Here is a 16,570-nt window from a genome sequence, read left to right as displayed (position 1 = left end):
ATGCTATTTTTTTTTGGTTATTTTTCTGGGCTGGGTTATGTTGCTTCACCCTCAAGCAACGAGCACGGATCATGGTGGGCCTCGAACATCCGACCTTTCGATTGAGAGGCGGAGACGTAACCACTTCACCACCGCTCCCCTAATTTTTAACGCCTAAATGACGGCTTTTTTGAGGTCCTACAAAATTTGATAGATTTTCAGACTTTCGAAAAACGCTAAAAATGACTAGCGCCATCTGTATCTGGATGCGCGAAGCTTCTCCACTGGAAACGGAGCCAGCTGTAACACAAGGGAGCACCAGGCACAGTGCTCATCAGAGCATAAAACTTTTTGTTTCTCGATTCAATTTTATGACAACAAGAGGCGTAGCTTTTTTTGTAGACGCATTGCTTTAAATTTAATTTTCAGTCAACTGAACCATCTGATTTTGAAGACTCATTGTTTTGAATTTATTTCCATTCAACTGAATCAAACTTAAATACTTTTAAGACTCATACAGTTTTGCGTGACATATTTTCTTAAATTTCAATTTCTTTTCCTATAAATATACCAATATTTTGCAGAAGTGTTCTGATTTTTTGTAAAATTGAGATGCAGAGCTCTATCTTAACCTGGTGATTCTAAAACGTTGATTGAAATAAATGTGCATCTGAATTTTTTCTTGGAGATCATCAACAGGTAACTGGAACTCTCAAACACCATCGGATGAGGTAGGTATAAGTAAGATTTTATCAAAAAACTTTTTGATTACCAGCGACCTGCGGTTTTCAGATTTGGTACATGTTTATTAATTTTAAAGCACTCGATAAAGTATCAAATTGTTAAACAGACAGAAAAATGACGCTCAATTTATTAATTAAGAACGTGGTGCGGTTTCAAAAACATCAAAAGATGTTATGCAAAAAATATGCGTATAATAGTTCAACAAGCTTTCGTTCTCTTAGAGAGATTTTTTCTATTATATACGAAAAAGTTATGAGCAACCAATGTACAGTTTTATAATCAAAGTTAACAACATTTGAAAAATGGATTTTGGTTATCGACAATCGTGCAATGACTGGCTATTCCGCCAAAAATGCAGGGTATGGATTTTGCAGTTGCATATTTCTGAAATAATCGGTTTCTTTGACAAGATTTTGGCGTTAGACTATCATCAAAAGTTTTTCTAACTATAAAGTAGATATGCTTCCTTTGGAACGTGGAAAAAAAAAGAATCCTAGAAAAAATGACCATTTCAAAAAAAAAACAATAAATCATAGTAAAGCTTTTCGAGTCATTACCCTAAATATTTGGTGAATAAGAACTCTTTGTAGATTTTTTGAACAGCATTTCTTGGCTACATTTTTCATATTAGCTGGAGTTGAATTTCTGTGTCAGCGATAATCTAGTATTTTAAGCTTTATTATCTCTTTTTATTTAGGATTTCATGAACTGGCAGAACTCGAAACAAAGAGAAAAAGTATCAGCAAGCAGTTATGACGTAACAGCGAGTGTGCCGAATGTGAATGACATAATAGTCTACCGAGTAAAAAATGGATCTCACACCGAGCGGAATCTGAGCGGGAAAGACTCGCCGTGGAAGAAGAACGAAATGAACCACCCGGCGGCACGACCGAACACGGCAAGAAACCCTTTTCGAATAAACGACTCGCGAGTGGAGAACGCAATACGAGACAAAACGAGATCCATTTACCAAGTTGACTATCTTGGCGCACCTCAAGGCTAGTATTTAGCTCTAGGATTTAAAATGATTTCTTTCCGATCACTCTCGAACATAACTTTAGCGTAAGATGTTTTTTAAGCGCAGAGGTTAGATACTCGTAGGGGATCAAGTATTTAAAATAATTCAGTCCTCTCAAGCGGAGTCAGGTTATTGAAAAAAATTCAAAAAACAATGGTGAATATTAGATCGAGGTGAGATTGTTGTTGTTTATGATTAGACCATCGCGACAAAATATTGGTATTTTCAGAATTTGCAGACCATGGTAATCGACGACCGAAGGAAGTTAACCGCGAATGGCGTGACCTACCAAAGAAAAACCACGACCGGAGCGTATTTATCTCTGCCTCTTACTGTGCAAAAAAATCATATTAAAAATAGTCTCTAAGTCCAACTTTGCCAGGGTGATATATTTTTTGCATCTAAATTTCAACGGTTGAGTCGAGTTAAAAATTACGAGGCCAAACTGTAACTGGAAAGGCGCACAAATTTGTGCCTGTATGTTCCTGGGTTCCAGAGACAAATCTTTAAATTTGTTCCAAAATGTAAGTGGATTCTACTTACAAAAGTTTCGTGGATTCCTCGTACAAATACCTGTAATGTAAATTTTGTCGGCACATTTGTTTTGTTGCGGATTCCGCAACAAGCAAATATATCCGCACTCAGTGAAAAGAGAATATAATCGATCAAATTATAATTATAATCGTACTTTTAGCAAAATTATAATTAGATAATTAGTTATTAGCGCCAATTTCAGATGTTTAAACGACTTATAATCCATTATATTGATAACATTTTTGGTGAAATTTTAATAAATATAACCAATTATAATTTTTTCCGAAAATCTCCTTCAATCTCTTGTACTTTTTATAATCTATTATAATAGATTATAATCCCTTTTTCTATCAAAATAAAATTTCACGGGAAAAATTAATTTTAATTGATTATAATTTAGCTATTCTGCATGAAAACACAGTAAAAATTTGTAAGTAAGAATCAGTTAACCAAGGGCGGATCTAGCACTTTCGCGAGCGGGCGGGGGGAGGGGGGGTCTCCTAAGCTTTATAAAACTTGACTACTTTGATTCCAAGCTCTCCGAGGCATTAAAAAGACCCTGTTTTGGTCAAATTTTGTGAACCGCAAGCACGTTTTGGAAAAATGACCAAAAAATTGCTTTTTTGGCGCGCACCCCCCTCAAATTTAAAATATATTTAGGCACCGCTAAAAACTCTTAGGGTCAGTAAGCTAAACAGTGGATATCTGAAAATAGTGGGGGGGGACTTTATAATAGTGGGGTGATCTCAAAATAGTGCAGGGAAAATGGGGAGACCTTTTGAGTCGGCAGGGGGTCGAATCCCTGAGGGGAAGGAAGCGTCCCCCCCCGACGCCCCCCTTCCTAAATCCGTTGGTGGCTACAAGTAGAAAATTACAGTTTCTTTTAGTTCAGTAACCAACTGAAGAGCACACAAAACAAAACAAAACTAAAACGAATTGAAGCGATGACGTTTGTTGAATAATAAAGGTTTATAATCCATTATAATGAGTTATAAGTCCAAAAAAATTTGAGAAAAAAAAACAATCATAAAATTAATGATTATAATCAATCATGATTGATTATAAAGATTTTTTTTGTTTCGAAAAACAGTAACATTATAATCCTTTTTTAATCGATTATAATCAATTCTTTTTGAAATTCATGGAGACTGACAAGAAAAATCCATTATAATCTATTATTTTCTCTTTTTACTGAGCGCAGGTAGCTAGTTGTTCTAGATTCCGCAACTGTAAGTAGATTCCGCAAAAAGTAAGTGGAATCCGCAAAATGTAGATGGAATCCGCAAATTTAAGTGGAATCCGCAGACAAAGTGCGGATTCCACTTACAATTTGTGGATTCCACTTACAATTTGCGGATTCCGCTTACAGTTGCGGATTCCGCAACAGCTCAATGTAACTATACACATGTCTTGTTATTTGTTTGTGGATTCCATAAACTGTTCTGGTTTCCGCAAATACAGTTGCGGATTCCGCAAACTCGCCTGTTTTTGAAGCGATTTTGAGCGGTACAATGTTTTAAGTATTTGTTTATGGAATCCAAAACAGCAAAGAAGATCAAAGAAAAGTAGCAATTTTGCGGATTTGGATTCTTGCAGAATCCGTTTACAAGGCACAGAATGCACAGTTTGGCGTCGTAATGAAAATCAATAACTGACGTGAAATTTTGGTGTTTATGGCAAGCAAGGTGATTTTGTTCCGACCACTTTACGAATTTTGAAGAGAAGGCACTATGAGGTGGAGTGTATGTTTGCGCCCTATCTTAGACACTTCGTAGAAAACTCGTACGGTTCGATGAAGTATCGCGTTACAAATTTTTCAATTGTTTAGAAAGTTGACTCAGTGTTCAGAAAAACTGGTCTGTTCTTTTTCAGACTGAAATTTTTCTGACAGGAAATTTCAAATTGAATTTCTAATCGAATCTAATACAAAACTGTTTCAATGTTTTGGCTTGTGTCTTACTGTCTTAGACAATCTCATCTCACTCAATTCAATCTCTAAAAGAAACCAAAAAATAGAAAAAAAAGAATTTCCTTTTTATATCTCTAGACTTCATTAAAGAAAACTGTGTGGTAGGAGCTGACTTATCTTTGTGTGTGATGTAGTTAATTAGTTCGATTCTTTGTTTTCCGTCCAAGAATTGCAAAAGATATTCAAAATTTTTAGAAGAAAACTTAATGGATCGTTATAAATATTTTTTTTTTGATTTTTTGCTTTGACACAAATTGACTGCTTGAATGAGTACATAACCTCTTTTTTCTATTCCTAAAACCATTTTCTGAAAACGAAATAGTTTTCTTTAGGTGTCAATCTACGAACTGCGTTCTTCGACGTTAGCGACCTGAACGCCTCTGGTGAGAAGCCAAGTCCTCCAAAGACCCTAGACACGAACAGTAGAATCTCCTATCTGCGGCCGAAGAAGCAACCGGCTTCACTTCGGCCCCAGACCACCAGATATGAGTGCAACCCTGGTTTCCACATACCAGCTTTGGGAGTTGGTGAGTTCGGACTCCTAGTCATCAGATTCTTAGGCTCTTTAATTTCACTTTTCATTGAAAAAACATGTAAAAATAACGATTTTATAAAGAGTTTAATCCTTCAAGAGAGTTGCAAATGTTACCTCATTTGAGAAGATCGGCTAGTTTTAAATAAAAAATCGGCTCTTTCAGTTTCTCATCTTCTCGTAAAATATCGATATCAATTTTTTCAAAAACATTCATGCTTCAGTTAGCATGAAAAAAAAGTTAGAAAGTTTGTTCGTTTGATCATATTGACACATTGTATTTTAATTTAGAACATGAACAATCAGTTAGCTTTGCAGTTGAATATCGAATTTTGGAGAAAAAAAAAGAGAAAAATGAAAAAAAACTAAATCAAAATTAGATGTTGTTTAGTGCCCCTGATAAGCGAAGGCGACGTGGACCTGAGTTCGTTGGGGGAGAGGGGTGCGAGGACAACCTACTCTAGAGAATATAACCACAAGAGACCTTTCACCGCACCCGGTAGTCGATTTGGAAACCGACCTGACCACAAACCCATTCCAAATGTATCTCTCGTTCTCAATTCGACAGATTTTGGTATGCACTTATCTGATTTGGAACCCTTGTATATTTATGCTGATCATTCTACATAGTCATTAATCTAAAAGTCTAGCCAATTAGACGAAGAAATCTTTATCCGAAATGAGAAAAATACATATCCGAAATGTAAAAACAAGATGCGCAAAATTCATTTCGTTTCTCTACCAAATTAGAAACATGTTATCGGTTGAACAACTCGTGAGAGTCTATAAAAATTACATACAACCAATTTACAAAAAACGAACATTGATTTATGACTCAAAAACAAGTCTAAATAAACTACAGAAACAACAAAAATTTTTAATGAGACCAATCACCAGGGAAAAAATTGATGAAATAAGAACGAAGAGAGGAAAACACAAAGTTTATTCAATCTATGAGCTATATAAACGAAGTAAAAAATACTATCAAAATTCATAAGAAAAGAACATACAAGTAAAAGACGTGAATAATTTCATAACATCCAAAGAAATACGTAAGCATCTTTTAAGTGACACACGGATTAGAACAATACAATTGCGATCTGTGATGAATAAATTTAAAAACATATTAATATATTTATGAATATATTTAAAATCTTTTAAAAAAATAAACGAGCGAGATAGACTTCTTTGCATAATAAGATTGTCAAATTAAAGTATAAAATTTTGTTAAAGATAATGCAATACCCAGCAAGTAAAATAGACAGTTTTGTCGAAAAACTCAGATACCTATATCTACATGATACTGATGTCTGTGCAAAGGTTTTTTTGGGTTGAATTTTTAATTTTTTTTTGAACAAATAGTTAGTTTTTTTCTTACAAAGAAATCGTAAATAAAAATCCTTGGTCTTTATGGTTTAGATCTACATCAACAAAAACGCTTTATGCAAAACTTTATGTTTCAATCGGATAAAAACAAAAATATGGGTTCTGATTCCCAACTTTCTCTCAAGTGGCAACTGCAAACAGGCTTCTAGCCTTAAGGCGACCATTCGATTGAGCGCTACCTAAAATGTGAATTTATACTGAACAATTTTTGTAATATGCCTGATTCGTTAACGAATTTATTATGATTGTAGCTTGTTTCCTAATCACCCTTAATGGTCATATGCGTCTCACGATACAAAAAACGAAACAATTTTGAAAGATAAATTAATTAAAGACGCTGCAGCTAAATCTGTAAGCTTCATCTTTGTACGTCAAGCCCATACAGATTGAATCTAAACTTTTCATTCACAAATGACCGTTCTCGATAGCGATAACCTGATTGACAGCTTCAAACAACAGACAGAGTGCACGGAGAGCACAGATGAACAAACGATACTCTAGATGATGAAAATCAAGTGCATCCTGATAGCAGAAATTTTTTTTATCCTACAGACAATCAGGTTGAGTCGGAACAGGCGATTCAAGAGAAAAAAGCAACGATATACTACAGAGACTCTACACCGCCAGATCTTCTGAGCAAACAACCTCCGCGGGAAGATTTTTAGTGACATCTCCTATTAGTAGAAAGAAAACACGTGATCGTTACTTACTATGGACTGTTCAGAACCCAAAAGAGTCTGATAACGTACATTTGGGATTTTTAGGACAAAATGTGACTTAAAATCATTCTAAGTGAGCAGTGTTTATTTGCCCTCCAATTTTTTAAATTACTTTAACTATCAATCAGGATAATTTGCTGGAACAAATCAGGTTAAAATTAAAAAAAATTGCATACGAATCTGATAAAAACTTGAGGAAACCAGCTAAATTTAATGCAGCATTCGGTGCTGATCAATCGCAGTGTGCTATTAATTGGGAATACTTTGTGCCCTTCAGCAATGAAACAATATAAATCACAGGGTAAAAAACGACGCTTGGGTTTTGAATGCAATGGTGTCAGAGCAGTTCACCTGAAAAAAGCTACACGGTTAAAATAATTGCTGATGAAAGGGTAAACTATGATCCGAATGGGCTCAGTTTCGACAAAAGAAAGTGAAAGTTTTTGCGAACGAAAACAAGATTGACTTTATAATCGAGACTTATCAGCATAGCAACCACGTGGGAAATTGTCATCATGGATGACAACAAAGTAAAAGTTCAAGAAAACTCAAGCGCTGGTATAATTTCGTCAAGCTTCTAAAAAACACTAAGTCGGGAAAATGTCTGTTGATGAAGCTGCTCGAACTCTAAAAACACGATGGACACAAACTCTTCGTCTAAGCAAAACTTTGTGAATTAGGATATGATGATTGAGACCGTGCAAAAGCTCAAAACCTCTAGTTGTACAATCGAACAAGCGTTTCGAGCTCAACATACTTGGTATCCTATTTTCCCCTTTTCCTAGAACGCGACAATGACCTATCAGGGACATTGCTGACAGCCAATTGCTACAAAGTTGAAATTGATTTCCGGGGTTTAACATCGTTTTTGTAAAGCAACACAAAAAATGGGTTATCATTGCATCGAAAGTCGCTTGGTAGAAAATCAGAAACTATAAATTTGGACCACAAGCCGGCTAAACAGTTCATTTAAAGGCAATATAAAGAACGGAGATTATACATTACTGACTCAAAAAAAGTTTCCGAAGTTTGCCTGGATCCAATATCTTTCAGAAGCATCCATCTCTCAGACACTTACAACCATGGCCATGATGCCAAATAAAACAATTTAGTCAACAGCTAGATTGAGGAGATCCGACCATCTCAAGGTAAAAAGAATTCATCCTCAATCTTTCAAGATAGCGTCGAGAGTTTACTCAACAAAATCTGTCAGGGGCTACAATATGTTCAGTTGTCAATCATCATCTTAGTGTCAATCATTCGAGTTGCTATTATTAGTTCCCAGACTTTATCAAGTGTGAGACTGGTACCTGCCTGTCAATCAACTAAAGCTGTCTAGCTGTTAAGTGTTGACCTCTAAGTTCACTCTCTTATTTATGCGAACTAGAATTCAGTCAAGTCAATTAACTATTTAACAGCCATCTTTTTACAAACCCTTGTTATGGCGCAGCCAGCAGACGGTGGGGGGAAAAACCCCCTTGGAATTGTGGCTTTCTGGCCTCCAAATCAGGCGGAACCACAACTTTTATGGGAACACTGGAAACAACGATTCCATTGGGCGATGGTGGCGAAACATGGAATAGTCTCGTCAGAATACTACTTTGCATCGACATTAACCGAAGCACAGATTACAGATCTGGGGGACGTTGGTGGAAAACCACGGGCAGAAGGTGAACGTACACTAATATCGAATCTGTACTTATCCCTGGGACATGAGGGACAGAGAGCATTGCATAACCAGCATCCACATTTAGATATGGAAACAATACGATACCCACGTTTTTTGGATACCTGTGTAGCTCTCTTTCAGAAAGAGCGGAACGAGACGTACGAAATGTACCAAATGTTGTCGAGGAAACAAAAGGAGGGTGAGAGTCTAGAATCGTTCTATGCAGAACTTAGCGGAATGGCGGCAAGATGCAACTTGGGCACCCAGGAGCGGAAAATGGTTAGAGACATTTTTATTTTCAACATGAGGAACAGGGACGCGCAGAACGAGCTGTGTAGGGAAACCAAAACCCCGGAAGAAGCACTGCGAATCGCAATGTCATACGAAAGAGGAGACAAATACGCAAGGAGCTACAAGGGGGCCGTATCCGGTTCCACGGGAATGGCGCATCCATCGCCAGGGGGTTCTCTACAGATTAAAACGGAACCAGTCAGCAATATTCGCGGATCCAGGGGACGAGGAATGCCAAGGGGACGGGGTCAGTATCCAAATCGTGGAGGAGGTCGAACACAAGATCGAGTGCAAGAGCGCAGATGTTACAACTGCGATCAACCGAATTTCACCCCAGAACACCGACAACGATGCCCAGCGAGAGCCGTCACATGCAACTTCTGCAAGAAGATTGGGCACTTTGAGAGGACTTGCCGAGGAAAACGACAATCCAGGGGGGGACAACCGGTTGGATTGATCCAAGGGGATGAGTTTCTCGACGAGGAAGATACACCCTCGGATGACGTGGAGCCCCAAGCTGCGGCAAGTTCAGTTGGTTTCGTCAAACGAGAACATCACAGCTGGTCGTCAGAAAGTTCGGACGATTACATGGTTATGGCAATTCGACGGAAGAAGGAAATGATGTTGAAAGTTGCCGGGCCCAAACTCAAAGTATTCATTAATGGGCACCCGATGAACATTTGGATCGATAGTGGATCGCCGATATCCATTCTAACACTAGAAGATTTGAGAAGAACAGTGGGAAGAGCGGGAATCAACTTGAAGCAGGATAACACTGACGATGACGAATTTCGAGATTACAGTAACAATCGGATCAAGATGTTGGGCAGAATGGAACTCGAGTTAGCATCAAACGGCTGGAAGACGACAGCAGAAGTCCGAGTCATTGGGGGGACCAGACCATCTATCGTGGGACGTGACTTGATGGGTAAACTTGGACTACAGTTGATGCAAGCAGATCCAAGGGGGGAGGTCATGAACATCCAGGGGGCGGAGGACATTTCCTGCAAGGAAGGACACGATGAACCAGAGGAGGAGCAGATGGATCAGTGGCAGTCATACTTCAACGAGAATGATCCTGAGTTGAGCAAAGTTGCATTCCCTCAGCATTCAAATTGGGATGAGAGGTCGGATCTAACATACGCTCCAACCTTGCGAAGGGCCCCTATCACGCTGGATAGTGACCAACAAATGGACGCATGTCCAAGGGGGGAATCGGAAGTTGCCCCACACATCCAAGGGAGTGGAGACACTGGACTTAACACCCAGGAGAGTGGGAAAGGACGAAATCTATATCAGCGTACTACCAGCAAGACCCTAAATCGGAAAAGTGCAGTGGCATCAAAACCGAAACATGACCTTCCCAAGAAACGGAAGCCTGCCACGCTCAAGGATATGCTAGCGAGCGCAAAAAGAGGGGCAGTAGTGAGCCCGAAATCAAAACGAGCTAAGACAGTCCAATTAGCCACCTTCGAGTCCGACAGTTCGGATACGGAAGACAATCTGCCAATAAACATTCCGGTACGACTACCGGTAGAATCGCTAGCGAGGCGCGAGGCAATTGCAGCGGGACAAGGCCCAAGCGGCAGTACGACAGTAGTGAGAGGAGGAACGGGAGCTAAAGCTAAAACCAGAGTGACAAGAGCTAAGCGAGGAAAAGGGGGCCAAAGTAAACAATTGAAGGAAAGCCAGGAACGTCCAGCGTTAGCGGCGCGGGAGTGTCTTGTAAATAGCAGTCAGGAGGAAGAAGGGGAATCAGGAAGCCAAAGTGAAAGCTCGGGAACCAGGAGGAGTACTAGAAGGAGAAAGCCAGTAGACAAAATGGGAGGAGTGATGATCGAAACCATCCAGGGGGCGGAACAACCAGGAACACAACCAGGGGGAGAACGGAAATGAACTTATTTCACATTATTCGAAAACTCGTTGACCCAGGGAGAGGGATGGCCATTAAGCCTAAAACTCAAATTGTTAAAACTGATAGTTGTTTGTTATATGATAGTTGAGGCGGCAGGTTGAAGATGTGGCGAGTATACTTAAATTTAAATTACTATGTATTTAAATTTTACATCCATACGGAAATGTCAGGGGCTACAATATGTTCAGTTGTCAATCATCATCTTAGTGTCAATCATTCGAGTTGCTATTATTAGTTCCCAGACTTTATCAAGTGTGAGACTGGTACCTGCCTGTCAATCAACTAAAGCTGTCTAGCTGTTAAGTGTTGACCTCTAAGTTCACTCTCTTATTTATGCGAACTAGAATTCAGTCAAGTCAATTAACTATTTAACAGCCATCTTTTTACAAACCCTTGTTAAATCTGAGGGGTGGTCATCTTTCAGTGAGATGCGCCTGTCTTCCGAACAACAAAAACTCGATAGGAAAAGTGTTTGCCGGGAGTCAACGGACAACTCGGAAAAAATCATTACACAACCAATTAAGTCAACTTCAACTCCAAACCACCTTTACTAATTTCAATGCAGGCTTTCAGTATTAGCTACTTGATTACAACCGTAAGATTGACAAGATTGGAACAAGCGGTCAAGACAAGCAAACATGCCACAAAAACAAGGGACAAAATGAAATCAGTCCAGATACGAAATGTTTCTGCAATGTTCATCATTCAATTGCACCCAATACTCACTCATAACGAATAATTCTTGGTTGATGGATTTAGCCAAGCCACCAAAACCGTGAAAGAAACGACAAGTATGATGCTAAAAGTCCAGATAGTATGATGCAAAACTTGATAGCAGAAGACGTTATTCTCCAACTACAGCCATTCAAGCTGCACCAGACTCTGTGGAGCTCATAAACTATCAAGAACCCGGAAAGGTTGGGTGTGATGGCATGAAAGTTAATCTTTTCAAGACTTTTATTTGAAACATTAAAAAAAGTGAATGCACAAACTCACTTTATCTGTTGATCTTGAATTAGTTATGTTCTGACTCTATAATCAATGATGTCTCTCCCTTTTTAGTTGATGTTTAACCAACTGTTGAAATGGGTCATCGATTGTTGATTATCAATATATTGTTTAATTTTTTCATCAAGTAATTTGCTATATTATCGAACGCGTTTTGGGTTAAAAGTTACTAAAAAGGGAACACGTGTACGTACAACATATTTGTCCCTAAAATTTTATGCTGGCTGCATGTAAGCTTTTCTCACTGATAACTTCTATTTACTAGGTTTTCAAGAAAGTATTTTGCTTTCTCATCAATCCGCAACACTTTTAATCATGAACAGAAAAATTACACGAAAAAAAACTCATTGTTTCCAATAAGGAATAACTGTTTATTTTAATTACTCAAAAAAATGAAAGTTTTTGATTATTTTCAAAATTACATCGAAATCACTTCCCAAAAAAGTTCTGTGGCACCCCCAGAAGAATTAGGACTTCCATTAGCAAACTCTAGTTTTTTCTGACGGAGTTGAGTTTTTATTATCTTTTTATAGGCTAACATAGCTCAAGGGAATTTATATGAGCATAGTAATTGATGTTCTTTTAAGTTATTTTTCAACAGAAACTTTTAAAAAATGGTTTTCGACTAATTTACATTTTTTTCCCTTAATTTGGTCTCATTTTTGCGGATTTAAATTAACAATCATCAACACCATCTAAAGAAAAACTGGAAAAAAAGTACATGAATACAATTAACAATTCGTATTGATGTAAGCTAAGTTGCAACTCTGAAAACTATTGTTTCACCAGCCTTAAAATGCTCCAAAAAGCCATTTTTTTCAAAACTTCCTATTATCCCTTAAAAAGTTTTCTGTTTCAAAGGATTTTTTTTGTTTCAAGTGGATGAAAACGGAGTGTTGCTGAACAAAGAAGAGATCTTCAAACGGGCTAGAAGTGCACGTGTGAATGAGTCCTTGACCTATCGGAAGCCTTTGAAGCCGACTATTATCAGCATTCAAGAACCCTTCAGTCAGTGGTCTGGTCCAGAATAGATTAAATTTCCTTTTAGATCTACATGATTATATAAAAACTGATAAAATTAGTGGAATCATCTCTAGATTTATTATCATAAAAACGCTAGTTTAATTCCCAGTTTTTAAATTGTAGACAGGGGGCGGATCTAGGATTTTCTCGAGGAGGGGGGGAGCTTTTCAAAAAAATTTCGAAAGTTTTGTCGACCTTTTTTTTAGGTCGATCAAATTGATTTTCTGAGTTCTCCTAAAGCACTACAAAGACCCTGTTTTGGTCGAAATTTCTGCGCTGCAGGTAAAATTTTGAAAAAACAGGCCAAAAAAGGCGTTTTTAGGAACTTTTTGGAAAGTGCTTGCCAAAAAAATCGCGTTTTTTCGGCGCGCTCCGCCCTCAAAATTAGTATATATTGAGGCCCAAGGAGCCCTCAGAAAAATTTTAGTGTCCCTTACCAAAAATGGATATCTCAAAATACTACAAATGGGGGCATGGGGTCGAATTACTGAGGGGAGAAGAAGCGTCTGATTCCAAATTATTCAAAAAATGAAAGAGGAGTTTTCAATGGGTTTCAATGGAAAATGAAACTCGTGAAAAAAAAATTTTCAAATTTTTCCAACGGATTTTTTTGGTCATATTTGGTCTAAGCCATACTTGATTTAAAAGCCCCATTCGCACGCATCCTGGTTTTGAAGTCTCAGTTTGCGAAAAAAAATAGATCAAGTTAAAGTTTCTGAAATTTTTACTTCCAAACGTACGCAAAAGGTATACAAAAGATGGGTTGGAAAGCAACCATTGAGATGCGTGCCCATTTTTTTGGTTCTGCATTTTTTGGTTCTGATTATTGGTCAAAGACCCGTACCCAGCGAAGGCTGTTTTTCTAGATAGAAATGTTACATAGATTACGTAGCCACATTTTTTGTAGTTTCCGTACAGAAATGATCAATTTCTTTTTAGTTTAGAAATAAACAATTTCTGGAAAGAAGTAACCAGAAATCAGTTCACTGCTCAACCGCAACGCGATAAACATGCTTCGAGTATACACATTAGTCGCAGCAATACAATGCAAATTAACACTTGTTATAACAAGTGTTTTTTTGCATTACATTGCTGAAACAATCCTAAAATATTAGGTCAAGTGAGAGAGAGAGAGAAGAAGAGGCCTTCTTGAACCCCTAGTGAATTTAAACATAAAACATTTAAAACAAAAGTAGATCTAAATTTAATGCATAAATTTTGGCTAGTTTTCCACACTTGAATAGCATTTTGAGCTTGAGAGTCGAAGAAATTCACGAGTAAAAACTCGCATGTGGACAAAAAGCAAAATGAGCCAAATTATCTTGAAAATAGTTTCTAATCTGTCGTGATAGTTTTTCATTGCCGTGATGGAACTCCTGCAGCCAACTGAATATTCGACTTGCTTATGCAGTTGGCTTTGAATGAGAAAACTTTATAAATTATCTTTAGGAATGATTTCAAAAGTAACGAATTGCTTTTGCATTTGATTTTGGATGAATAACATAAAAATTGATTTTAAAAACACTGTTTTTTTTACAAGTCAAAGAAAGGAATCAAAAATTTCATAAATCGTTTGTATTGTTTTCGATAATTATAATTTTTGTACAATGTACAACAAAAAAAAGAATAAAAAAAACTCTTCGAGAAAAGTTTTAAAAGAAAAATCAAACTGCCTTTGTTTTTTTTTCTTTTTGGATGAATTAAAAAACATTTCCTATCTTAAAGCTAGCGCTTTAAAAAGCTTCAAAAATGAAGCCCATGTAAAAATTGTTTTCAAAGCTTGTTCAAAAAATTTTTGCACCACTTTTGTCGCTTGATTTGTTCCATACAGGACTAAAAAGCAAAGTGTTTTCTCGGTACCTAGATACTTTTGAAAAACAACTTTACGTGTTGATGATTTTACGATAGAAAGTGATAAAAAAATTATATTATCACTTGAACCTATCCAACGTTTTTGTGGTATCTGCTTTGGCGTGGGCAAAATTTGAGAAAACACCGATAATCACCCGAAGGCAAAGATAGTTTCCACTGTATTAATGTTTTAAGCTTTTTGATGCAATCCTAAAGCTAGTTTTTTATCGGTTTTTAACAAATTTTTCGCGCAACAAATTTCAACCTAAGAGAAATCCAACTACCGTTTTTCGTGGAAAAAAAATCAAAATTTGGCAAAAATGATCACCAACAGAAAGTTCAAATAGAATTTTTCCTCTTATGAAACCTCAAAAATAGCTTTTTTAGATAAAGCGTTTAAGATTGATTTTTAGAGTAGAGGCAAATGCTAAATCAGGTATGAGAATCTAGCGCTCTACCACTAATTTTTCTTGACTCGGGGACTTTTTGGCTCGGGGAAATCATCAAACTTTTGCTCCGCTCGGGGACTTTTTGGAAAACCAGAATTCAAAACAAATTAAAGAACATACAAAGATCAAAAACATACAATTGAAAAGGCTTCAAAATGAGATAATAGAATCTCAAGGTTCTTGTTGGCTCCGATTTTGCGTGGATAAAGCACAAAAAATCAGCCGAACAAGATTCGTTAAAGATTGTTTCCATTTGTGCTTTTGAACAAAAAAAAGTATTACGAGGCTGCCGAGAAATAATATTGCAAAATATATGTACAATCTCAAATATACCAGGAGAGCGAATTTTCAAAAAAAATTGAGAGACAGTCTCAGGTCTTTCTGTATGAATCAAGGGCGGATCTAGGTTTTTCTCGAGGAAGGGAGGCGGAATTTTCAAAAAGTTTTCGAACGTTTTGACGGCTTTTGTTTTTTTTTAATCGACCAAATTGAATTTCCGAGCTCCCCTAGAGCAGTAAAAAGATGCTGTTTTGGTTGATTTTTCTGCGCCGCACTTTTTAGGCACTTTTTGGAAGATTTTGACCAAAAAATCGCATTTTTTTGGCGCCCGCTCCCCCTCAAAGCTAGAAAATATTGGCGCTAAAGGCGGCTTTAGAAAAATTTTAGAGTCGTTTGGCCAAATTGTGTTCTTTCTAGAGTCGGTTGGCCAAATTGTGTTGCTTTTTATTGTGTTCTTTCTATTATGTGGCGACTCTTTTTTGAATGTTGGAAAAAATTGTCATTGCCAAAAAAAACTGGCTAATTTTCTCGAATAAAGTTATTTTTCTCGAAAAAAAGATAAAAATTCGCAGTGCATAGAAAAAAAATTTTATGTTACATCTACCTAAACTAAACGGATTTTTAAACCAGCTTCTTTTTCAAAATATTGTTTTACCCATCAATTCAAACTTTAATAATGTTTTACTAAGTACTTTTGTATGACTTACTAAGATGATTGTTCGTGGTACCTGACTTCCCGTGGCGCAAAAAAGTCCAAAAACAAACTTCCGCGCCACTTTCAGGGAGAGTGTAGAGAGTTTTCAGTTCCAAGTAGTTATCCAAACACTTGCAAAATAATTTTTTTCTGTGCAATTTCCAGGATGCTTAAAACAAAATTAGATGTTATCAAGTAAAACACTTTTAAAAATACCAGACAAAAAATCCCCAGACAAAAATACCAGACAAAAAAAATCTCCCCTAACTAACTTTTTCATCTTTTTTTGCTTATGATGTTTGACTAAAAAGTGGTCAAAAACAGAGATTTGGACTTACTACGTTAAATATACCGAATACTGTGAGGATGGATTTTGTTTTTTTTTCTAATTTCAGTTACCTCATTGGGAATGTCAGAGGAAAACAAGTTTTGAACCTAAAATTTTGTACATTTTTTCTACTATATTTCGGTAAGTTTCGGTAAATTTTACTAAGTTTTCAAAAAGTCAAC

At 37.0% G+C, this 16,570-nt stretch overlaps 1 protein-coding gene across 1 annotated transcript in view; it reads left to right on the top strand.

The window, feature by feature from the left end:
* The window catches only part of LOC134842161 (uncharacterized), a 31,451-nt gene extending 18,576 nt beyond the window's left edge, over positions 1 to 12,875 (top strand). The window contains exons 6-9 of the mRNA XM_063858374.1: positions 1,421 to 1,721; positions 4,577 to 4,771; positions 5,168 to 5,350; positions 12,644 to 12,875. Of these exons, the coding sequence (XP_063714444.1) occupies positions 1,421 to 1,721; positions 4,577 to 4,771; positions 5,168 to 5,350; positions 12,644 to 12,795 (831 nt within the window). The 3' untranslated portion in view covers positions 12,796 to 12,875. The remainder of the gene's footprint in view (positions 1 to 1,420; positions 1,722 to 4,576; positions 4,772 to 5,167; positions 5,351 to 12,643) is intronic.
* The last annotated feature ends 3,695 nt before the right edge of the window (positions 12,876 to 16,570 follow it).

Source organism: Symsagittifera roscoffensis, chromosome 3 (genome assembly GCF_963678635.1).
Source record: "Symsagittifera roscoffensis chromosome 3, txSymRosc1.1, whole genome shotgun sequence".
In the NCBI taxonomy this organism is placed as follows: Eukaryota; Metazoa; Xenacoelomorpha; order Acoela; family Convolutidae; genus Symsagittifera; species Symsagittifera roscoffensis.
The sequence above is the reverse complement of the archived record's forward strand: the minus strand, read 5'-3'. Positions and strand labels throughout refer to the sequence as shown.